The sequence below is a fragment of the Pinus tabuliformis genome, chromosome 7 (genome assembly GCF_031772625.1).
Source record: "Pinus tabuliformis cultivar Carrire ecotype Pingquan chromosome 7, CPIR1, whole genome shotgun sequence".
NCBI classification, from domain to species: domain Eukaryota; kingdom Viridiplantae; phylum Streptophyta; class Pinopsida; order Pinales; family Pinaceae; genus Pinus; species Pinus tabuliformis.
Window position 1 is genome coordinate 1,960,071,520 of NC_142293.1, and position 26,821 is coordinate 1,960,098,340.

Here is a 26,821-nt window from a genome sequence, read left to right on the forward strand (position 1 = left end):
TTGGTGCTTCAATAAGTTTTGTATCTCTATTAGTGCCTTCTGAGTCTGTATCAGTTTCCAGAATGCTGAAGGTGTTACTGATAATACCAGGTCCTGTTTCTGCTCTGTGTGTTCTTTTTCTGTTGGCTCTCTGTCTTATTTTTGGCTTTGTGAAGGCCTCTTTATTCTTTGTTGCTTGCTCTTGTTTGTGTTCGTCCCCTGTTTTGTTGAGGGGGCACTCTCTAACGAGGTGTCTGTGCTCATGACACCTTCTACAATGGAAGGGGATTTGTTCGTAGTCGATGGCTTGATAGTAGTCTTCATCTCTGAATTCCAGCCACAGACCTTCATGCAGGGCTCCTGAGACGTCCATCTCAACACAAATGCGTGCGCAGGAAGTATATCTTCGTTGCATTGTTGCTTCTGAAGCTTTAATGAAGGTTCTGAGCCGGTCTCCTATCTGCTTAAGCGTTGCCAGTCCCCAGTAGTCTATGGGAAGGGAGAATAGGCGGATCCACACTGGAACCTGTGTGAATGTCTCTTGTTCAGGTATGAAGTTTGCCTTCCATGGCCTCATGTAGAGTCCAGCTGAGGCAAAGAAGTATGGTCCGCCATCGAAGACCCTGTCCTTATCTTCTAAATTTGTAAAGACAACTATGAAGAAGCCTTTAGCTCCAAGGTGGAGTTTAACATCACCTTTTGGCTTCCAATGTTGTTTGATCCATTGGCAGAGTGTGCGTTCTGTTGGCCATAGTCCCATAAATTTGCAAATAACTGCATGCTCCATCATGTGGTCTCTGTAGGCCTGAATGTCTGGATCTGAGAAGACTACTCGAAGGGTTTCCTTTTTCTTTGGTTTGCATGCTCCTTGAGTTTCCTGTTTGGAGCCGGGGTTGGCAGTCTTTGCTTGCTCCTCTTCCTCTTGTGAGTGCAGCCCTGTTCCATTTTCTTTTTCGCCTTTTGTTTGGGCTGTTACTGGTGTTGTGTTCCTTTGTTCTGCTTCTGTTATTTTGTCCTCTTTCTCCTGTCCATTATTGGCTTTACCCGTCATCTTGGGGTTTTTTCTTGTCTCTTTCTGCAGCTGTTATGTCCTTTCTCCTCTGCTGCCGCTGCCATCCTTACGATCTCCAGAGCCATTGATTTTAAATCCTTCCATCGTTTTCTGCTTTTGCATGACTGCCTGCTTGAAGGTTGGGGTCCCAGTGGACCCCTCGTTTACCATTTGTCGGGTCAGTCTGCGACCTCTGTGAAGTAAATCTGCTAATCTGTCTCTTTGTGCTTCCAGAACTGTTGCTGAGGCTGCAAGTTGCGGCTTCAAACCCTAGGTCTCGGACATGCTCCAGCGCTGATCATCCTCTAAAAAAAAATGATTGTACTTTCATTTGGTCATCTCTATCTAATAATTTTAATTTGGTCATAATTTAATGCTACTTATATCATTATTATTTAATTCATGTTTTATAATTAAAATGATGTTAATAATTTTTGTAATAAATTATATTTTTTTTTCAAATTGTAATTATAAATATTTTTATGTAATTTGTTGTTTTAAAACTAAGATGAATGTAGATTTGAACTAGTTCTTTTATTGGATAGAAGAATGGTTTTGACTAAAATATTATCATCTTAGAATAATTTAATTCCCAAAAATGACTTTTATCATCAACCCCTTTACAATTTAAACAACATTCATTTTCAATCCCTCCCATACAATTTAAACAAAATATCTAAATAAACTAAATCCACTAACAAAACTTCAGAAATAATAATAAAACTAACAAAACTTCAAAAATAATAATAAAACTACCCTTGATGAGTGTTTTTATCTAATAATAATAATAAAACTTCTTTAGCCACTGTAAACAATGTGATTTTCAGAAATTAAAAATCCATACCTGAAAGTCAAACCTCACTTTAATATCCCAACGAACACCCTAGTCATGCGAGTTTCTTACGAGTTTCCAATTTCAGAATCAGTGACAGTCACACTAAAGTAGTTTAAACATCAGATCTAATTATAGCAATTAAAATTATGTGCCAATATAAACAATGTGATTCCAAAATTTAAGATTTAATTATGTGTCAATATAAACAATGTGATTCCAGAATTTAAGAAGTCATATTAGAAAGTAAAGACTCACTTTTAATATCACAAACTCACACCCCAAACTCACACCCTAGACGTGCAAGTTGCTTACGAATTTCCAATTTCATAGTCAGTCACGGTCAAACTAAACTAGTTTAAACACCATAAGCTCTTTGACACTATAAATGATGTGATTGTCAGAAATTAAAAATTCCATGTTAAAAAGTAAAGACTCACTTTAAAATCACAACTACTCCCCTAGCCGCACAAATTTCTTGGTAAATTCCAATTTCATAATCAGTCACAGTCAATCTCACAACCATGCCAGTTTTCCACACTGAATTTTATTTCTCACGGTTCAATGTAGGAGCCCGTTCCATCAAGTTTCTCTCACTCGAATTTTCTTTGTTTGTAAGTCAATGGTAGAGTCATTCCATGCCCTCGGACTTGAAAAATGAACGAACATCTTTATCAGAAGTGCAGATTCAGTGTAACTGGAACAAAGGGTTAGAAAAGTAATAAATAACACAGAGCCTTATGATCGTTGGTGCAGCTCCCCTCATCAAATTAGAAAAGAAAAGCTCGAGAGGAAAGCTTCGAGCTCTGTCTTGAGACGCCAATGGAGATGAAAACAATACACGACCGCATGTTGCTTATCGTAACTGTATGGACGCGCTTGCACCTATTACTAGCTCAACCTATCTGGAGTGGTGAACCTCTCTGGAGTGGTTGTGGGGAAACGGAATATATAAATGGTAGTGATTTCCAGCGTAATGTAATCCAGGTTTTGGAATCATTGTCAGCGAACGCTTCTACCAGCGGGTTCAATACCTCAAGTGTTGAGGGGCAAAACAGCAATAGCGCTGTTTATGGGTTTATCCAGTGCAGAGGAGATTTAAATTCCTCCGATTGCAAAGGCTTTGCTTCTACGGCGAAAGAAAGCCTTGTAAAGAAATGCCACAACACTTCTAGATTCTTTTATATAGAGGCCTACTTCTTACGTTACGACAATCATAGTTTTTGGAACGATTATGATGAGAGCAGTGACCATCATATCATTTGTAACAATAATATTGCAAGCGATAAGCCAGATGACTCCGCAAATATTACGCTGGAGGCTCTGTCAAAACTTATCAACAAAACTGTGCAGAGTCACACACTTTTTGCTACAGATAAATTCGAAACCAATGATGGAGGTTTCCCGGAAATCTACTCCCTAGCCCAATGTTGGAATTATGTGTCACCAACAAACTGCCAAACGTGCCTAGCTGCCGGTTGGTCGATTTTATCCGATCCGGGCGAGGGATGCAAAATTGGATGTCTTGGAGCATGCTACTTAAGTATGTACTGCATGTTGGTTTACAACATTTACAACTTTTTTAATACTTTGTTGGTGTACATGCACTTAGACTAGCTGTGTTGGTGTACATGCACCTAGATTAGGTCCAGTTAACTTATTGCTTGCATGTGGCACATGTACACATTAACATAAGATAAAGCACACTTAGCTTTAGTTAGCTTTAGTTATTGCATGTACAACTAAGCTTAACTTAGTTGCTTTTATGTATTTATTCTAAAACTAATATTGTAGAATCAATTTTTTCATTATTTTCTCTATTCTTGCTCGCTTCCTTCCTTCTCTTGCAAGCTTGTTTATTGTTTTGCAGATCTAGATCTGTGTATCTCAAAAATCTTACATGGTATCAGAGCACAGGGATTTGTAATCAGTGCACAAGCAATTTTATTTGTAGGTTCAGAAGATTGAAGCAACAACAAAGAATGGAGTCTAAATTGGAGTTTCCAGAATCGGAAATTCTCACTCCATATAATTATTTCGAATGGAAGCCAAAGATTCAAATTCATCTCAGAAGTAGAGGCTTATTTCAAATAACCATGGAAATGGAAGTTGAACCAACATCGGCAATGGAGAAAACAATATATTTCAATCGCATGGACGAGGCCTTCAGCATCCTATGTTTATCTATTTCTCCGGAACTGCTATTTCATGTTGAATCATGTCCAACTCCAAATGAAGTATGGAAAATTTTGGAAGGATTGTTTGGAAAACAGGATGAAATGCAAGGTCGCATTCTCGAAAATGAGTTAAACTCATTAGATCCGAGAAACATTGAGAACATTCAAGATTTTTTCACAAGGTATAAAGCCTTGTTGGTTCAGCTGAAAGGATGCGGGATCGACAAATCCAAGCAAGAAAATCAGTTGATTCTTTCCATTTTATCAAAACTTGGTCCAGAGTATGCAGTATTCGTCTCTACATTCCACACAGTCAGATCTGCAACTGGTGCAGCTTGGAAGATGCCCTCACTGGATTCTTTTATTCAGTCTTTGATGCATGAGCAAGATAAGCTCATCAAAATGGGCACACTTAAAAATTCCAAAGTGCATGCACTTACTGTGCATGCAAAAGGAAAGGCAAATTCCAAAGACCATCAGAAAGGAAAAGGGAAGAAGGATTCTGATCCAAGAAAGGGAGGACATCCCAAACCCCCTGATGGATCATCTGGCTCAAAGGAAAGGAAAGGAACGAAAGGGAAATCAATGTGCAATTATTGCCACCGTGGTTTTCATCCTGAATCTGCATGCATGAAGAAGACTATAGATCTTATGGCGCAGACACTCCAGCAACACAATCTTGGACACCACATTCCTGAGAATGCTAAGAAGAAGTCTGGAGAAAAGCACCAGATCCAAGAGGTAACGGGCATGCTTTGATTTCTCTTCATTCTGCACCACAAGAATGGATCATCGATTTAGGAGCTTCACATCATATGGCTTCTTCAAAGGAATCCTTTTCTTCTCTACATGCATACTCAGGTCCTCCCATTCTCATGGGGGATAATTTTGCAGTTGCAGCATCTGGACAAGGAAGAGTGCAATTCGAAGATGGAAGTTTTGAAAATGTCTTGCATATTCCAAGGCTTTCTGTGAATCTTCTCTGTGTGTATCAGATGACACACACAGGCAGCGGAAGGAAAGTGGAATTTACCCCAGATTCCGTGAGCATTTATGACATGCAAACCAATTTGAAGATTGCATCTGGCAAGGTAAATGATCAATCTCGTTTGTATACATTTTCTGATTTTGTTCCTCAATCAGATTCTATTTTGTCACTTATGCATGCAAATGAAGAAAGTAGGATTTGGCACGAGAGATTTGGGCACTTGAATTTCAGATATATGCAACAACTTAGTAAGAAAGGGATGGTCAAAGGATTGCCAACCATTGAATTTTAGATGGTGTTTGTAATGGATGTGCTCTTGGAAAGCATCCACAAGAAAAATTCGAGAAGGGGCATGCATGGAGAGCCTCTTCACCTTTGGAACTTGTACACAGTGATCTCATGGGTCCATTTCCGGTGCTTTCAATGAGCAAAGCAAGATATGTGTTGTCATTTATAGATGATTACACGAGATTCACTAGGGTTTACTTCTTGAAACTCAAGTCTGAAGTTTTTCAACATCTAAAGATTTTCAAAGCGCATGCAGAAAATCAGTTTGGAAAACGCATCAAAATACTCCGCACAGATAATGGGACGGAATATGTCAAAAAAGATATCAAGAATCTTTGTGATGAAGCAAGCATACAGTTGCAGCATACAGTTCCTTACACTCCACAGCAAAATGGCGTGGCTGAAAGGAAAAATCAATCTTTGAAAAAGAGATGGTTAATTGCATGTTGCATGCAAGATCTCTTCCGTCGAAATTGTGGGCCGAAGCTATTAATTGTGCCTCATACATCCAGAACATATCTCCTCATAAATCTGTTACTGGAAAAACACCTTTTGAGGCTTGGACTGGCATGAAACCTGAAGTTAGTCATTTCTGCATTTTTGGATCTCGAGCATGGGCGCGCATTCCTCCAGAGAAGAGAAAGGCTTTGGAGCCTCAAAGCAAAGCATGCATGTTTGTTGGATATTCTGATGAAGTCAAAGGGTACAGATTGCTTGATATCCACAATGAAGAGCTCTTTATTGAAAGGAGTGTAAAGTTTGACGAAGATATTTCGCATGCACGAGTAGATGAACTTGTTACCAAATTTTCATCACCACTCATTGATGAGTATGTAGATGAAACTTCAGACCAGCATTCTGATGAAGATGAGTCTTTTCCTGTGACCCCTGTTAGACCACCAGTTGTTGAACATCGAGATCATACTTCTGCATGTAGTTCGGAAGATTCTCGACCACCTTCAACACAAAAATGGCACAGCATGAGTGATATCCTTGATGATCCTGCCTCTATCCCTCTGTTTGAGGAAGATCCGCAAGCACTCTTAGCATGGAGCCATCCATGCCCATGCATGCTTATATGATGGATGGATCTGATCCACAAAATTATGCAGAAGCAAATGGGCATCCTGAATGGGAAGCCGCCATGGATGAGGAATATAACTCTCTCATTGAGAACCAGACTTGGGATTTGGTTTCGCTACCTTCAAATCACAAACTTGTGAGATGCAAGTGGGTTTACCGGACCAAGAAAGCATCAAATGGCCAAGTTAGTCGATATAAGGTACGATTGGTAGCAAAAGGTTTTCAGCAAGTACATGGTTTTGACTATGATGAGACTTTTGCTCGAGTGGCAAAAATGGATTCCATTCGGCTAGCTCTCTCCATTGCAGCAGCAAGAGGATGGGAGGTGCATCATATGGATGTGAAGAATGCCTTTCTTCATGGTGATCTCGAGGAGGAAATCTACATGGAGCAGCCACCGGGATACATGCAGAATTCATCTCTGGTATGCAAACTAAAGAAGTCTCTTTATGGCCTCAAGCAGGCACCTAGAGCATGGTATGCAAAGATGGATTCTTATTTGTTATCTCAAAATTTTGTACGCTGCAAATCTGATTCCAATGTTTATTTTCTGAAGAAAATTGACTCCTTGTTGATCATAGTACTCTACGTAGATGATCTTTTGATAACGGGTAGTTCAGCTTCTGTCATTAATAACATCAAAACTGCCTTGCATAAGCGATTTTCTATGACAGACATGGGCTTGCTAAAGTTCTTCCTTGGACTAGAGATCCATCAGCGTGATTCTGGCATTACCATTTCTCAACCAAAATATGGCAAAGATCTTTTGGCACGATTTCACATGAGTGACTGCAAGCCAGCAGCCACACCTTTCTTATCAGGGATAAAGCTTGAGAATGGCAAAGACACACCATTGGTTGATTGCACATTGTATCGCCAGCTTGTGGGAAGTCTTCTTTATCTCACTCACTCCCGTCCTGATCTCTCCTATGCTGTCGGAGCAGTTTCCAGATACATGCAGGAGCCACATGAGTTACACTGGAATGTTGCAAAGCGCATCCTTTGATATGTCCAGGGGACAATCACCTATGGGATTCATTATGCAGCCAATTGTTCTTTGAATCTCATCGGGTTCACAGATTCAGACTGGGCTGGCGACACCATTGATCGCAAGTCTACTTCCAGTTATGGACTTAGTTTGGGATCCGGCCCAATTTGTTGGTCAAGTAGGAAGCAGGCTGCCATTGCTTTATCATCAGCAGAGGCCGAGTATAGAGGAGCAGTCAATGCCACTATTCAGGCAATTTGGCTACAACATTTCCTATCTGAGCTTGGGATTAGTGTCCATCATCCAACTGTCATCTAGTGCGATAATCAAAGTACGCTAAAGTTTTGCAGAGATCCAGTGCAGCGGCAGCGTACCAAACACATCGAGATCCACATGCACTTCATTAGAGAACTCATTCATGATGGGATCATCGATCTTCAGTACTGTCCTAGTTCTGAGCAAATTGCTGACATCTTCACCAAGACGTTCACTAAGCAGAAGTTTCGATTCCTGCGAGATCGTCTCGGGGTGAACGACACGACTGCCTAGCAGTTGTCTTTTCTCTACTTTTGCATTATATTTTGAGGGGGGGTTTTCTTCCCACTGGGTTTTCCCTCTTTCCTCCTTTTTATGCATTGCATATGGGTACCTAAAATGGCCGTGTTGCCAGGACTCATTCATTTTGCATCACACTCACCTAAGTTATGCTTAAGGGGGGCTGTTGATGTACATGCACTTAGACTAGCTGTGTTGGTGTACATGCACCTAGATTAGCTCCAATTAACTTATTGCTTGCATGTGGCACATGTACACATTAACATAAGATAAAGCACATTTAGCTTTAGTTAGCTTTAGTTATTGCATGTACAACTAAGCTTAACTTAGTTTATTTTATGTATTTATTCTAAAACTAATATTGTAGAATCAATTTTTTCATTCTTTTCTCAATTCTTGCTCGCTTCCTTCCTTCTCTTGCAAGCTTGTTTATTGTTTTGCAGATCTAGATCTGTGTATCTCAAAAATCTTACATACTTCTATCATGCCGTGACCGCCATCGCATCCGGTATTTCTTTCACACAGTGATTTTAAATGTATTTTCTCTGTTTGTTTTTTCTATGTGGCGATTGGATCAGAAGATAGATGATGTTTTGTCTGAACACATTTATGGTTCTCACTGAAATATGTACTTTCTTTTCCATAATAGAAAGACGTTTTTTTACTCTGAAAAAAAGTGGTATGGTGCTTTTGTTCATTTCCTAAAATAAAATAAAAAACCATTTTACGGAGCCTTAATATGTACTTTCTTTTCCATAATAGAAAGAAGTTTTTTTTTTTTTTCTGAAAAAAAGGGGTACAATGATTTTGTTCATTTCCTAAAATAAAAAAACCAATTTACGAAACCTTAATGTGTGAATTTGTAGGGATACTTGTGGGCGTACTAGCTGCTACGGTCGGATTAGTTACATTCATAAGCCTTTGGAAGTGGAAGTTTTTCTGTCGTCGAATGCCTTGGGAATGCATTTCTCGAACTGGAGGTTCTGGAATTGCTAAACCACTAGTGTGCGCTTGATATACTAGTGTCTTGTGAACTTATCGACTATTTCTTTACCACAAAATAAATAGATGCATTGTTAATTTTTTTTTTAGGGGAAGGACGAGAAATTGACTTATCGCCTACTATAGCTCATCCGGAACTTATATTCAACTACGACATACTGAAAAAGGCTGCGTCCAATTTTAATGAGGAAGACAAGCTTGGCGAGGGAGGTTTTGGATTCGTATTTAAAGTGAGAGCTTAATATCATTGCTTTATGTCAAATTAGATATTTGGAATCTGTAGGTTCCATGAAAAATAGAATTAATTATGAAGTTCATTGATCTGCTGTAGGGGGTTATACCTGATGCAAGAGAGGTTGCAATCAAACGGCTGAACTTAGATTCAAGGCAAGGAGACACTGAATTTCTGAATGAAGCCAATCTTATCAGTCGTGTTCAGCACAGGAATTTAGTGAAATTGCTTGGCTGCTCTGTTAAAAGCTCAGAAAGGCTACTGGTATACGAATACCTCGAGAACGACAGTCTCGACAACATTCTTTTTGGTAGCTTCTCCCTCTTTAACTACTTAATTCCTGCATGGACACTGGATTTGTTCAAGTTTTTTAATATAGCTTGCCAATGGGTTTACTTCCTGTTATGCAATCATTGTAGATAGAACAAAACGCCATCTACTTGACTGGAGCGGTAGGTATGAAATCATAGTTGGAACAGCACGTGGTCTGGCCTATCTTCATGAGGAATCTGACATTCGGATCATCCATAGAGATATTAAAGCAAGCAATATTTTACTTGATAAAAAATACAAAGCAGATTTTGGTTTAGCCAAACTCTTTGGAGAAGATCAGAGCCACGTTATCACTAGAATGTTGGAAATTTCAGGTGATTTCAAACTCAAAAGACCAGAGAACAATGCTCTGATACCACTGTTGGGAATTTTTCTGCTAAAATTCCAAAAACAAAAATAATGAACAGAGAAACAATGCTCTGTTTTACACACACAGGATCTTTAACACAGCGGAAGCTTTAAAATTTCTAAGCAGACAGAGATTTACACACATGAAAAAGAACTTTGCATTCATCAATAAAATAACTATTGTTACAGGCTTCTTCCTCTCTCAGAGGGATCACACAGGAACATTTGAGTTCAACACAAAAATTACTCTGTCCCTCCTTTTAAAAAAAAGTTTACACTGCATTACAAAAAAAACTTTTGTCTCTGCTAAAGAGATCAACACACTGCTGTGTGAAAATACACATGAATTTTTCTCACGCTGCTGCGTTCTATTTTTTACTTCGCACTGTTGTGCATTACAAGTCAATTTACACTGCTGTGTATATTTTCATACGCAGTGTTGCGTTCTTCCTTCTTCACACATTTAGAACTATACATACGCATTGCTATGCCTCACTTTTCTATTATTTATCAACAACAAAAAACTTACATATATATATGACAACCAAAAGGAAATTACTTCACGTTTTCACTGGCCATGCTTCCGTAAAAGACACACTAAAAATTAAATGGTTTTACCAACATTTTCTTATGCCCATACTCCCGCTGAAATGAAATTAAAATCTTTACCAAAACTTACCAACCCACAATAAATTGCATTTACTGTTTTACTGACAAAACTGGCGGTAAAGAAACTTTTACTTCACGTCAAATTCATTTGGTGCAGCCTGTACTCAACCGTTGACTTCAATTGAATCACATCGCGAAATCGCATTTGGTAGAACACAAAAATAGAGCACACACACATTAGTGCGATCTGCGATCTGTGATAATTATCGCATCGCAAAAACATATCACAATCGCCAGAAAACACAACACATAACCGAGGGTGACAGGGTGAGTTTGCGATTTGTGATATGCGATAGATCGCATCGCAAATAAAATAAAGCTTCTATTGAAATTATTATTTCAACACTCCCCTTTAATTTCAACTGCTGGGTTATCAATCATACCCAGACATTTCCTCAAATACTCAAAACTTTTCTGTCCCAAAGGCTTGGTCAAAATGTCTGCAACCTGTTCTTGAGTGCTGCAATGTTGTAAAACAATTTCTCCGTTGTTCACCAATTCTCTGATGTAGTGAAACCTTGTATCAATGTGTTTCGTTCGCTTGTGAAACACATAATTCTTGGATAACGCAATAGTAGAGCAATTGTCACAAAAGATCACCGTTGTTGTTGCCTGCTCTTGGCATAGACTTCTTAACAGTCTCCTCATCCAAATCTCCTCATCCAAACTGCTTGACACGCTGCTGCTGTAGCTGCCACGTATTCTGCCTGTGCTGTAGACAACGCCACAATTGGCTGTTTCTTGGAAGCCCATGAAATTGCTCCTGAACCCATGTGAAAGACATAACCGGATGTGCTTTTCCGATCATCTCCACTTCCAGCCCAATCGCTATCAATATATCCAACTAAATCTGAACTTTCTGAAAAAGTATACAAAATGCCAAATCTTTTTGTACCTTTGACATACCTCAGAATTCTTTTTGCTGCCTGCCAATGAGCCTCTTTTGGCCTCTCCATAAATTTGGAAATCAAACTAACAGCAAACATTATGTCAGGCCTAGTTGCAGTTAAATACATAAGGCTGCCAACTATGCTCTTATACAAGCTAGGATCAAAATCCTTGCTGTTGTCCTCTTTGCTGAGTTTTAATCCCATTACCGTGGGAGTGTTTGCTGCTTTTCATTCTTGCATATTAAACCTGCTCAACACTTCATTTACATATCTTGCTTGAGAGATAAAAATTCCATTTTCATTTTGATTTACTTCTATTCCTAAGAAGTATCTCAGCAAACCCATGTTAGTCATCTCAAATTCCTCTTTCATGACTGATTTGAAGTTTTCAATGAGGTAGTCATCATTACCTGTAAAAATTACATCATCAACATACAAGACCACAATTAAAATCTTGCCATCCTTTTCTTTGATGTAGATGGTGGGTTCTCCCTCACATTTGTCAAATTCATTTTCCAGTAGATAGGAATCTATTCTACTGTACCACGCTCTTGGCGCTTGCTTCATCCCATAAAGAGCTTTCTTCAATTTGCAAACTTTGTGTTCTTGGCCTTTCTTCTCATAGCCTAGAGGCTGTTCAATGTAAACCTCCTCCTTTAACACTCCATTTAGGAATGCCGACTTCACATCCATCTGGTAAACTTTCCATTTGTTTTGTGCTGCTATGGACAGCACTGTTCTCACGGTTTCCATTCTTGCAACCGGTGCAAAAGTCTCCTCATAATCTCTCCCATATTGCTACTTGTATCCCTTGACAACCAAACTTGCCTTGTGTCTTTCAATTTTGCCTTCAGCATTGCACTTGGTCTTACAGACCCATTCGACTCCTATGACTCTTTTACCTTTTGGTAGCTCAACCAAATCCCATGTCTTGTTTCTTTCTATGGATTTCATCTCCTAATCCATAGCTTCTATCCATTTCTTATTTTTAATAGCATCTTCGAAATGAATAGGGTCATCAACATGACAATACAACGTAAACAAAGAATTCATTCCTTCATTATAAATGTCACTCAAGTTTCTGAACTTCTTACCTCTTTCACTTGGTGTGCAAGTGCTTGAAGATGCACTTGAATTTCCTCCTTGTGGTGTGCTTGGAGAAGCATTCTCATTTCTCCTCAAGGGTGTTCCTTGCTGTTGTTGTGTTGGCGCTATTGTTTGGGGATGTATTTGTACCATCTCCTCATCATCTTCATCATGAGACAAACAGTTTTTAACATTAATTGTTTTCTCTATGCTTCCATCCCAAGCTTCCTCCTCAATGAACTGAACATCTCTGCTCACAAATAATTTCTTGGTGGATGGGATATACAACCTGTAAGATTTGGATTCCTCACTGTATCCAATGAAGATACATTTCTCCCCTTTGCTGTCCAACTTCCTCCTTAGTTGAACTGGAATGTGTGCATAAGCCACACATCCAAAAATTTTCATGTGGGTGACTCCTTGCTTTCTCCCACTCCATGTCTCTTCAGGAACTTTGTTCATCACAGCTTTTGTAGGACACCTATTCAAGATATATACTGCAAAATTTACGGCTTCAGCCCAATAATCATTTAGCAAATGCTTTGCCTTTAACATGTTCCTCACCATATCCATAATGGTCCTATTCTTCCTTTCAGCAACTCCATTTTGCTGTGTGGTATACCTGGCTGTAAATTGCTTGTGAATTCCATTTTCTCTACAAAACCGTAGGAATTCCTTGGAGATATACTCACCTCTTCTGTCTGTCCTTAAAATTTTGATGCGCAGCCCACTTTGATTTTCCACAAGTGCTTTGAAATTTCGGAATTTTTCAAACACTTCACTTTTATTCTTCAAGAAATAAACCCAAGTTTTTTTTGTAAAATCATCAATAAATGTTAGAAAATATTGGCTGCCTGCTAAAGATGGGGTTTGCATTGGTCCACATAAGTCTGAGTGGACAATCTCTAAGGGTGCTTTTGCCCTTATGCTTTTCTCTGAAGGAAAAATTTCTCTGTGTTGTTTTCCCAATATGCAACCTTCACAAAGGCTGTTCGGTTTCTCTATCAATGGTAATCCCCTTACCATTCCTTTTCTGCTTAGCAAGTTAAGACCTCCAAAATTGAGATGTCCAAATCTCAAATGCCACATACAATTTTCATCCTTTGGCATACTTTGGAAAGTCTCTTGGGAAACTGCTGCAATTATTTCTTTGTTTTTCAAATCTGCTCTTATTCTAAGAGGGAACATTCTGTTCCTTGTCATTTTCACTTCAGCAATGCATCGTTTGTTGGGTGCTCTATCCATGATGGTGCATACATCATTCTCAAAGAAAACATTGTAACCCTTTTGAACAAGCTGTCCAATACTCAAGAGGTTACATCTCATTCCAGGAACATAATAGACATCTGCTACGGTTTTCTTTTCTCCTTGCTTTGTAAATATTTTAACTTCTCCTTTACCCATAACAGAAATTTTACTATCAGTCCCAAGTGTGACTTGTGACTTCACACTTTGATCTAAAGCAGAAAACAAAGCTATGTTTCCTGTCATATGGTTGTTGCAACCGGAGTCTAGAAACCATATATCTTCACTATTTGTTTCAGCCATGTTACAAGCTAACAATACATTATCTTGACTGATATTTTCTCTAGTAATATTTGCACTAAATTTATTACTCATATCATGTTGCTTCTTCTTACATTCATTGGCATAATGACCATATTTTTTACAATAATAACATTGGACATTGGATTTTTCATACCTTTGTCCTTGAGCATGATGTTGTCCACTTTGTTCACTGCTGCCTTGGCCTTTGTTCTGATTTGGATTGCTGCCTCTTCCTTGAGAATTTGCTGGACTGTTCCTTCCTCCTCTATTCTGGCTTCTGCCTCTTCCTCTCTTGTTTCCTCTGCCTTGACCTCTTCCTTTTTCAAAGGACATCTGGGTCTTAAAGGCTTGCTCTAGAGATGAGTTTTCATTTCTACTCAACCTCTGCTCATGTGTTATCAATGATGCATGAAGTTCATCAACTGAAAAGTTCGAGAGATCCTTTGTCTCTTCTATGGTGGTGACAATCACATGAAACCTTGAAGGTAGGCACCTCAATAGTTTATCCACAATCCTCCTTTCTTCAAGTATCTCCCCATGAGATCTTATTTGTGTGACCAGGCCAATTACTTGAGTGAAGAATGAGTCAATATTGTTTGACTCCTTCATGTTCAGGTTCTCAAAATCTTTCCTCATCAACTGTAGCTTTGTTTTCTTCACTTTCTCCATGCCTTGATAGGTTGTCTTGAGAGTTTGCGATGCTTCTTTGGATGTCTTAGTTGCTGCTAACCTTGGAAACACGCTTCCATGCACTGCCTGATACAAGAAGAAGAGGGCTTTTGAGTCCTTCTTCTTGTAGCTCTTTAACAGATCCTTCTCTCCTTGAGTTAATGCATTAAACTCATTTTCATCTACTGGTTGTTTAAAACCATCTTCAACTATTTCCCATAAGTCTTGGGAAGCAAACAAGTCTTTCATTGTTATTGCCCAATAGTCATAGCTTTTGCCATCAAATAGTGGGAGCTGCATACCCATGCTATTGCTGGTGCTAGTGCCAGCCATTCTTGCACTCTTAACTATGCTTCAAATACCTCACTGTGTATTTAAAATAACAGACTGTCTTCAACAGCAACAAAAAAAAACTTGAGAAATACCTTGGATTCTTTTGCCTGAGTCTTCACACTGCTGGAGAAGTTGCTGCAGTAAGAATCCTTCCTTCAGCTTCTTTGACACCTTCAAAGAGCCTGGAAAAGCTCTGATACCAGTGTTGGAAATTTCAAGTGATTTCAAACTCAAAAGACCAGAGAACAACGCTCTGATACCACTGTTGGGAATTTTTCTGCTAAAATTCCAAAAAAAAAATAATGAACAGAGAAACAATGCTCTATTTTACACACACAGGATCTTTAACACAGCGGAAGCTTTAAAATTTCTAAGCAGACAGAGATTTACACACATGAAAAAGAACTGTGCATTCATCAATAAAATAATTGCTGTTACAGGCTTCTTCCTCTCACAGAGGGATCACACAGGAACATTTGAGTTCAACACAAAAATTACTCTGTCCCTCCTTTTAAAAAAAAGTTTACACTGCATTACAAAAAAAACTTTTGTCTCTGCTAAAGAGATCAACACACTGCTGTGTGAAAATACACATGAATTTTTCTCACGCTGCTACGTTCTATTTTTTACTTCGCACTGCTGTGCATTACAAGTCAATTTACACTGTTGTGTATATTTTCATACGCACTATTGCGTTCTTCCTTCTTCACACATTCAGAACTATACATACGCACTTCTATGCCTCACTTTTCTATTATTTATCAACAACAAAAAACTTACATATATATATCACAACCAAAAGGAAATTACTTCACGTTTTCACTGGCCATGCTTCCGTAAAAGACACACTAAAAATTAAATGGTTTTACCAACCTTTTCTTGTGCCCATACTCCCACTGAAATGAAATTAAAATCTTTACCAAAACTTACCAACCCACAGTAAATTGCATTTACTGTTTTACTGACAAAACTGGTGGTAAAGAAACTTTTACTTCACGTCAAATTCATTTGGTGCAGGCCTATACTCAACTGTTGACTTCAATTGAATCACATCGCGAAATTGCATTTGGCAGAACACAAAAATGGAGCACACGCACATTAGTGCGATCTGCGATATGCGATAATTATCGCATCGCAAAAACATATCGCAATCGCCAGAAAACACAACACATAACCGAGGCTGACAGGGTGAGTTTGCGATTTGTGATATGCGATAGATCGCATCACAAATAAAATAAAGCTTCAGTTGAAATTATTATTTCAACATAGAATTGCTGGAATTTTGTAAGAATTCTCTTTACATTTGAATGTCTTGATGTCCGCAACTTTATTTAATGAATTGCACGATATGGACCAACTACAATTCACATATTTGAGGAAGCATCGTATAATTTTAATTTTAAAAGGGTACATGGCGCCTGAGTACGCCTTGTGCGGACAGCTCACAGAAAAAGCGGATGTATTCAGTTTTGGAGTACTTGTTCTTGAGATTATCAGCGGAAGAAAGAATCAAAGTTTGCCTCAACAAATGGTGTTTCTCCCGGGAGAAGTATGGCTAATGTGGATCTAATATAGTATAAATTTCCCGTATGAAATATGATTCTTAGTCACTAATGTTTTATTATTTGTGGATATTAGTCAATTATCAGACATGGAGACTGTATAAGGAAGAGAGAGCATTAGAGGTTATGGATCCCACATTGGAGAGCAAATATTCGTGTGAGGAAGCAATGAGAGTGATTAAAATTGGTCTTCCGTGCACTCAAGGAGCTGCAACGTTGCGGCCTTCAATGTCGCTGGTGGTGTCCATGCTGACCAGTGAGCGAGAACATCTTTCCTCACCGACAAGGCTTGTTTACATAGATGTGGAGAATTTGACCGAATCTCACCAACTGCAATGTTCTACAGTTGTTGATTCTGACAAAGCATCTAGCAGTATAGCGATTTCTTCTGACGCACATTCTGATATCCATTCTGCAACTGCTGCTCCTGCAGCTTTTGATCTTGACAGAGCATCTCGCGGTACAGCAATTTCTTCTAACACACATTCCGATATCCATTCTGCAACTGCTCATCCTTCGTCAAGAGCCTAGGTGAAAATCAGCCAACGTTTAGATGCTAAAATTTTTATTTGTCCACGGGCAATGAGTATGCTTATTATTGCTGCGATCCATAAATGACATAATCAGATTGTTCGTTATTGAAAGAAGATTAGGTGTAGATAGGATTTGTAATGGGAAATGGGGGATTTTCATCGCATAGCGATTAAGCTCGCTTTTTTCTTATTTCCATCTATTGAGAAAGGAAAAAGAAAAAGGAAAAACCTTAATTAATAAAATAAATTTAAATACTATTCCAACATTATATTATTTTCATTTATTAGCATTATTTCTTTTAGATGACTCGTGCTATCATCTGCCACTAGTCCTCAGACGATTAAGTGCTTCAAGCTCTGCAGTTAAAAACTCTTTAAATTGTTTACTATGGAATGGACTACAGATTTTTGTTTAAAAATAATATCTATACATATCCCACATCATTTCATCTTGCAAAGATATCATAAATTAGAATAAAAGTTGTAAGCATCTATCACGACTATAAGGTATTATTCTTTCAATCCATTAACGTCATCAAATTGAAAATATTATTTTTTATTTTTTCATAAAATAAAATTTTACTATTAAAAGTTAAAAATATCTTACTTCAACTTTGAAACCAAGTGTGCCTGTTCAAGAACCTTGGTTTTAATGGTTTTTCCGTGTAGGTATTCAATTGTTGAATTGAGGCTTTTGTGTTCCATATCAAGTTTAAGAGAGATTTTTCGGCGTAAATCACCTGATATTTTATTTGTCACGCGTTTCGAACCAACGAGTGTGGTTCATCATCACCACATTGGTTGGTTGGAAATGCGTCGACAAATGAAATATCATGTGATTTACGCCGAAAAATCTCTGGTAAAGTTAAAAATATATTTTTATTTTTTATAAAATAAAATTTTAATATTAAAAGTTTAATTTTAACTTCAAAATTATATTATTAATATATGAATTTTAAATTGAGAAAATTTAGACATAATTATATATTAAAATCTTTTAGTATTTATTTTATTTTATTTTATTTAATGGATACTCAAGTTTTCTATTCTCAGTGGACGTTAACCACCACCACCACCACCACCACCACCATCATCATCATCATCATCATCATCATCATCAGTTTATATATGTAAATATATATATATAAAACATTGAGTTTAATTTTAATTTGTATATTTCGATTTTTAGATTTTAATGATTTGTTAATATAGTTATTTATATATATCAACTTACTTTTAATTCATTTTTATTAATTCTTTTCTTTATTTTTTTATGTTTATGAGTGTTACATTAATTTTTAACTAAAAAGTATTATATTAATTTTTAATTTTTATTTTTATATTCCAATCATTTAGGGTCAATTTTGTCTCTATATTTTCATTATTTGTTTTTATGTTGGGAACAAATTCTCCATCTTAGTCATTATGATGAGTGGTTCTAAAGGCGTCTAGTCAATAACATGAATGTCATTTTTTGGGGAAAGTCTTTCTTGAATAAAATATGGATCACACACCGGCACACACACATATATAAATATATATTATTTTAAAAAAAATCTCAATTTTAATAGTAAATTACATATTTTTTTATTGAATATTCGCTCACACTCTATGTATAACTTTTCAAACCAAGCTAGTCACCTATAATACTATAAATAGACATAATATTTGAATCCTTGAGAAATACCCTTTTTTATTTTTAATATTTGTGTGAAAATTATATAATTTGAAATTTTATAATTATTATATGATTGAATGAAAGAAACTTTTTCATTTTTTTTAATTATACCATGGTGAATCTAGAAATTAATTAGCTGGAGTAATCTCGACAAGGCCCAATATCAAACCTAGCCACTTCCACTATAACAACATGATTATATCCAACAATGAGTAGGTGCGATATAGCAAGAGCTGAGACTTCTCTAGGGAGGAGGAGCCTACAGGAATTTATGAGTTACCAAGAGTCAATATTTCTCAAAGGTGGTAGGGGGGCGCTACAGGAATTTATGACTTAAAAAGGGTCGAGACTTCTCAATGTTGAGGGAGCCTAGCTGTTGAGTGAAATCCCACAAGCGAAATATACCAAACCATTATCACTTATAAAGAGGGGGAGTCTACTCTTTGAGCCTTATCACAATGACTCAAAGATATCCAACCTTGGGATTTGAAACCACTTGGAGGGGATAACATCTCATTGTGACAACTACTCTTTGTCCCATGGGGATATTGTTGGAAACCTTTGAGCACTATTGAGGTGGGGAGGTGAATCAGTAGTGTGACTTATTACAATTTTTTTCCTTTTATTACTTCTTAATTGAATCACACTTGTTATTGCAACAACTCACAATATGTTAGTAGCATATGAGTACACAATAAACATGTAAAACTATACGAAACATATAATAAATGAAAACCATCAAAGCATAACCAAAAAAACATCATCACACATGAGACACAAGATATCTGGTGGAAAACCCTTCACTCGGAAAAAAAATCACCCTTACTACTATTGTGCTGCTCTGAATCATCTCACTCTCATCAGCCTAGAGACTCGATTCTACTGATCAGATCAGAAGACTATGTTCTCCACGGATCTACAAACTATCATCCGTTGAAAGCCACCATGATCAATCGATCCTCACCCACCTCCAATTGGACTATCCAACTACCATTGGATGGATAAATTGCTATGTTCGCTAAAACTTCACAATCACAGCTCCACATCCATGAAGTCACTGCTCCTTTACTCTATACGGGCCTCCTTTCATCTATTTTCAAACTAGATCGCAAGACTTTCTTCTCAACTCAATTCATATCTGTAATACACACTCTGCAGCAAGATAATCTCATCAAATCAATCAAATATAATACCACAAATATGTTATCTAGCAAAATAATGGCCACAACAAATCTTCAATATCATCACCAATAATAATATCAAACCCTCACATCATAATATAATTGTTGCATACTACAATTAGAAACATACAACACAATGGCTATGTGTCAAATGCAATAGCATCTCTTGCAAAAGAAATGTGAGAATCACCAACAAAATATACTCCAACAACATACAAAAAACTCTCCAAACAATATCTACTCTAGTAGCATGAAATTTGATCTATTTTGTAACATGATTCAAATCTTCTCATTGTGCAGCCATTAACACTCATACACTGAAGCATCTATGCTCTCCAATAGATTTGAAACATAATCACTATATGTAGCCTTCTCTTTCACACATACACTCAACATCATCAACCACTAAGCTCCAAAATGAAGAAAATAAAACCTGTAGGGCGAAATTGAGCTTGGCGCTAGGATCAAGGGTGCAAAAATTGGACCAAGTCAATCCACTAACCTCACTACTTGTGCACTACACGAGTTCCCATCATTGAAGGACCTTTTCAACCTATTTCTAACCTTAACTAATCAATTTAGGAGCTTTTGTGAATTACCAAGCTGAATTTTTCCCGATTTGTGTGAGGAATGCAGAGAAATTTACTTTCATGGCATATACACTACTTTCCTTCATAAAGCCTATGTATACACTTTTTTCCTTCACAAGACCTATGTATGCCTCTCAAAACTGAGTTTTCTCAAGAGTTTTACAACCTTGATCTTGCTTTTGATCAACTCCAAACTTCCAAGACTTGTTTATCTACTTGGGGGGGGGGGGGGGGGGGGGGCATCTCATAACATTGTAGAACCTCTAAAAACCCATGACAAGTCTATGATAACCATAAAAAAAGTAGCCCAAGTGTCATTTCCTCGTTGACCTAAAAGGCCAACAAACATAGGTTGGCAAGACTGCCAACAAATCCTCCACTCTTCAACAAACATTTGCACACGTTGCAACACCTATGATAGACTTGCAATACATTGTAGCACATCTCCATCATCATCATAAGACCATCCCACTGCAACAAGTTATCAAGTCTTCCATCATCATATGATCAATATCAATTCCAACACATGCCAACATAAACCTATTGCTCCATCAACAATCTACATCATGATAGGTTGACATAAGTGCATGACCTCATAGGGCTGACATCAATGCCAACATAGCCATCTCAATGCCAAATCAACTAACTACAAACCATGCTACAGTGAAGGCATCTAATAATTACCTAGACTACATAAGGTTGACATCAATGCCAACATAAGCTGGCTGCCATCATGAACCAATGCTAACATCACCTAGTTGGAGCCATGCACACCATAATGCCAACAATCTCCTCCTTTGGAATTGATGGAAAACACACACAACCTCCAAACCAATCTCCTCTATCACTCCCCCCTTGACATCAATGGCAAAGGGTCAACTCCATCTAATAATGCAGCAACATATGAAGCACAAATACTGGAGAAATTTATCTCTACATGGCTGAAAAATAATACATATAAACCAACATCCATGCCTCTCATGTCAGTAAAAACAAGTAGCATATATACCAATCATCATGCAGTGCAACATACCAACCAACAACCTCTAGCGGTAACAACAATATGCCAACATAAGGCAACCATACAAGCATTAATGAGCAGCAACAAATAATATGCAACAACATCCATAGGCAACATCGACCACTCCGCTCATATAATGAGGTCGAAACCCAAAAAACATAACATAGCATGAGGCACATCATGAACATCTCCAAGCGAATCATAATGCCAACAATATATGGATGAAGAAAAAAAGAGAAAATAATCCTCCCCCTAAACACATGCCCTCTCCAAAATCAGCTCCAACCTACAACGAATTGTTTTCATTGCAAATAATGCTTCTTTTCCACAAATAGAAGCACCATGTGGACATAGACTCCACATGACCATGAATGAATGACATATACATGATAAATACATGGTTGTAGTTGTGATATAAAACCTCATATATGACTCTCATATGACCATATCATAACCTCATGACTCATGACTAAATGACCCAAAGATAGATCCAATAAAAGTACATGGCTCCATGAACATTTTACATGAATTTTCAATGAATAACATGACTACTATGATCACCTCCTATGGAGCAATGTCTCAAATACATAACATATCGTGGTTGTTACAATGTCATTATCCCATACACGTGGCTGCAAAATGACTCCATAAGACTCCTCCAAAACATGCCTCATGATGACCCATCATACTGAGAACTAAACTCTTAGCCAACATAAAATGAAGATACAATAGTTATTGCATGGTTGTAATAAACTGCATATAACAACCCATACATGTTTGCTCCATGCCTGAAATCATCTATGTGTATCCTATACCAAGTATCTTATTGCATGCATGGTTGTACAACCTTTCAACCAACTATCAGTAGAGATCAAAAACATATATATGGTTGAAAATTGTATTACTTTAACTCAGGAAACATATGTAAAGAAGCTACAAATAACTAAGTGAAAATGACAGAGAAAAACATCAAATACCTCATGCAAACCTTATACCATGCACACCTCCCCCTGAGTTCAATATAACTCCATTAGACAAAATGATCCTGTGGACCTGAATCTACATGAGGATGGAATGAACTAATCATATGATGCTACAATACTCTATCAAATGGCCCCCATGAGCTTGTGCACCTCTCATGAACTCTATAGTCCTCTATAAGTATGTAGGGAATAATCATGGACTGCAGGAGGGATTCTCTTCACTACTTGAAGAGTTGTTGCTCACTCTTTCTCCACAGTGTCTTGGGCTACTTCTTTTCTTCCTTCATCTTCTCTTCTCTTCCTTCACTAGTTTTGTTCTAGGTCCTCTTTATTTTTGTTGCTTTTGACAGTTTAACCTTGAGTAATGAGGAAGCAAGAAATCTCTTTCCATATGGAAAAAACTACGACATATATAACACTCCACATGGCCAAGAGGATCAAATATTCTTTTTCTCATGCCAAATCTAAACCTTGCATGACTTGAGTCTCTCCTCCAATGGTTAGACCTGCAATCTATTCCCTTATGGCCAAACAGGTGATATGAGTGACAATAACCATAAAAAGCATAATTATACATGTTGGCCAATATCCTTGGCTGCTTATATTGTTGCAACCTCTATTGATGTGATTTATACGTTCTACTCTAGAAATTAGCTACAACATGCCCAAACTTGTGACAGATGTAGAATTGTATTTCATGCATATATATATCTATATATTATCAAAATTTGTTGCACACCTAATTCTCTAAAGGTTGGTGTGGAATGTGAGCACTCAAAGGGAGTCCAAGAGACCTTGGAATATTGAATCCAATAGTCACTCCAATGTATTATAAAATGTATATCATGCCAATAATATATGTATTCAATGCTTATTCTTCATATTTGGTCTTCTCCATGGTGATATCTAACATGGTATCAAAGTTGCAGGTGTATTCTTGCCCTGCTCCAATTCGATCCATTTGTCCTGCCATCCTGGCCTATCATTTCTCTAAAAGACAATTGATACCAATTCCACCAAGAAGAGAAATTGGTCTAAGATATGTGCATTGATTTGTAAACCAACATTTTCATCCATGTGAGTTTTCTCTTAGACCATTATGAGTTACTTTTATATGCCCATTGTATCTGTAACCATTTATCTATCCTTGTCAGGCCTGGAATCTCCTCAACGCTTTTTGCACTTTCTATGGTGTTTTCTTGCACCCATGTTGCTTACTTTTCTGAAAATTAATTCAAAAGTGGCCCCTATTAGCTATTTTGTTCTGGTAGGCCCTTTGCTTGGTGCTCATCGAAACTTCGACCAATTTTGACCACCTCTCCTGAAAGGAGTGGCTTTAGAATGTGAAAAATAACAAAATCACTTCTCAACATTCTCCAGACCGTAACGGATCTTGAGATTCTTGGAATATCTCCCTCAATTCTTGAATATGTGCAATTTCACCATTGTGCACTAAATGTTAATTTGTCATTTGCAAATGGATTTACATGGAATCCTGATGGACCAATTAATCAAACACCTTCGTGAAATGAATTTGAGGGATAGATCTTGAAGGACAACCTGGTTTTTGAAGGATTGACATTGGAGGGAAAGAAAACATCTGACTTCCATCTTTACTCATTATTCATCCGAAACCCAGATTGAATTCCCATCGTCACTGCAAATTGTAGTTAATACTTTCACATCCTTTTAATGCCCAACATTACATTTATTACATTCGCATTGATGTCCTGAGGTTGTCTAGTGGGGATTATTATTTTACTCATTTTTTATCTTTGAAGAAGAAAAATATTTTTATCTGAATGAAGCTTATCAATGTTGGGTTTCTCCCTCCACGCTTCCATAGACTGGTCTCAACACTTGTAGGTGCAGATGAAGGCCTCAATAACCCCTAATCAACAATTCACACATTAGCATCCACTTTAACATTCTTGGAATTTGATTCATAAATTCCTCTGCAATCTACTTGCTTTATGGATGAAATGACTCCCAAAGTATCGTTACTGAAGAGAAGTCTTCATTGAATTCATTTCCTCAATTTTTCCTTCCACTTACAGCAGGAGGCCCTCAAAATATTTCCTATCTTCAATATTTGATTTAACCAGTTCTCAACTAACATTAGCTACCTTAGATGTTTCCATAGAAACAACTTTTTCAACAATTGCAGCTTCTATAGCTGGACTTGGCTCTAGAGCCTTCTTCCACTTAGTTTCATCAACTTTAGAAGTTACTTCTCGTATCAAAGATTTCAATTTTGGAATAACTGCATTCTTGAACAACACACCGGCACCAAAACTCGTTGCAATGAGAAATCCTACAACAATAATCATATGTGTATAGTGAAAATGGGTTGGTTGAACCAATGGTGTTTATGGTGTTGTATTTAGTGGAGCCATTGTATGCTGCAATGTTTGAACTAGGTGTCCATGTACTTTTGGGTGAGATAAAAAATAATTTCAATGCATTTTGAACCTGTTCTTCTCTCATGCGCTTTGAATTTATAAATAGCCAGTTACCATCCTTTTCCTTTGAAAGTTCTCCTTTTACATCTGGAACTCCTTCACCTTCCACCACTTTTGTAGACTCACCTGTATTTAGTACTTTTTCATCCACTTGACTGGACAAAGAATTGTTGTTTGCCAACATTGTGGTTCTTGTAGCAAAGATCAAAACAATACTATGAGAAGGTTGTTTGAACGTATAACAACATTTATGTAGTTGGGTCTCCCACATTTGGAGGTTACTCTTCTTTGATTATTTGTGACGAAAGGTTTCTAGTGAAAATCCCATAGATTTTGTTGTTTGATGTTGCAGAACCACTGCAGTACACATGAAAAAAAAAAGTAGTGTGACTCTTGCGTACTTGAGAACATTGCGACTTACCTTCTACTATAGGCATTTCTTTTGTAACATTTTTTGCATTCATGAGATCTCAGAGTTGATCCTCTACAACTTATGTTTACCCTCTACTATAGATTTATGACAACAAATATGACTCATGATGCACTATCTTAGATGCAGATTGGGGAGGATTTGGAACTTCATGGACAAGATATTTTTGTGTGTCTGAATATGTATATGCAGTAAGAAGCGACATAGAAGTATTGTCACTAGGAGAACGCATTAGTGTCCTATTTATTGTGTTGTTCCTTAGTGCATTGAGCGTTGAAGCAACATTGGTGCATTAAGTTGGAGCATTGAACAATCTTAAAGCTCCATGTTGAAGCAGCCTATGGTTAAATATCCCTTCTCTGCATTGTGAAGTTGCAAACATTGGCATACACCGTGTTGAATTGGTATGTGTATTAATATTTAATTGGATTAGTTTGTTGCATGTTATACAAGTATCATAAAGATATATTTTATGCTAAAGAGAGAGTAAAGTTCTGATTGCAGTGGAGATTGGAAAATCTTTGTAATCATTGCGATCGTCAACTAATACTTCTGTTCTAAATGGCTTTGATTGGTGATGTATTAGAGTTATTAAATATTCTCACTCATTCAACTATTTATGAGATGGTGGAAATCAACAAAAACACTCTCTGTGATATTAAAACATGTCCGTAGAATGCACAGGAAAAGATATATTTTTTAGAGCTTGAATCTCAGCTTCAGCGAGAAGAATTACAACGATTGAGTCATCATTCTGAACCTATTTCTGTTCAAAACATTGAGATAGACACCCATCAACAACGAGAAAGTCATCAAGTCAATAATGTTACAGTTGATTCAGGTCCAGTGCCCAATGTAGCATTAGAGTTACATGCAAATGCAAAAGTTCAATCTGCACTTCCCAAGCCATGCATCAGACCTTGGGAAGAGCTTATCCATAACAAGCATAGAACTAGTCTTGGATATGACAAGGATGTGTCCTTTCATATTCCAAATTACTCAAAGCCCATCTAGTTTCATAGTTTTAGATTCCTTCATGACAGTTCACCTTCAGCTATTCCAGATTTTGCTCCTCTTCCATAACAACAACAACAGAATGTTATATGTCAAAATTGTGACTGAGTTGGCCATATGAAAGATCATTGTTTAGATCTTCATTCGTGCAAGCATTGTGGTTAACGTACTCATTCTTCACACAGATTCTTCAAAAACAAGCCTCCTGCAAGAACAAAGATTCATCTTGGATGGTTCGCTTCTTGGAAATGGGCTTCAATGACCAAGAAGATATTTTTCTCATACAACAAGATTTGTTCTCGAATATTGAGAAGTC

At 37.4% G+C, this 26,821-nt stretch overlaps 1 protein-coding gene and 1 pseudogene across 1 annotated transcript; one reads left to right on the forward strand and one right to left on the reverse strand.

Annotated features, from left to right (window-relative positions):
- The first annotated feature begins 2,684 nt into the window (after nucleotides 1-2,684).
- Nucleotides 2,685-17,144, forward strand: LOC149256299 (cold-responsive protein kinase 1-like). Its single transcript, XM_089455302.1, has 6 exons — nucleotides 2,685-3,261; nucleotides 9,034-9,173; nucleotides 9,275-9,439; nucleotides 9,555-9,822; nucleotides 16,458-16,600; nucleotides 16,701-17,144. Exons 1-6 carry the CDS (start codon nucleotides 2,685-2,687, stop codon nucleotides 17,142-17,144), a joined length of 1,737 nt encoding a protein of 578 aa, XP_089311428.1.
- A 7,217-nt stretch (nucleotides 17,145-24,361) lies between these two features.
- Nucleotides 24,362-25,245, reverse strand: LOC149256300 (peroxisomal membrane protein PEX14-like; annotated as a pseudogene).
- Between the last annotated feature and the right edge of the window lie 1,576 nt (nucleotides 25,246-26,821).

Excerpts from the sequence above, each read along its gene's own strand:
- LOC149256299 (XM_089455302.1), top strand. The coding sequence starts at position 2,685 with ATGGAGATGAAAACAATACACGACCGCATGTTGCTTATCGTAACTGTA. Across the intron at positions 3,262-9,033 it reads ATTCGAAACCAATGATGGAG|GGGAAGGACGAGAAATTGAC; the intron begins GTTTCCCGGAAA and ends TTTTTTTTTTAG. Across the intron at positions 9,174-9,274 it reads GTTTTGGATTCGTATTTAAA|GGGGTTATACCTGATGCAAG; the intron begins GTGAGAGCTTAA and ends GATCTGCTGTAG.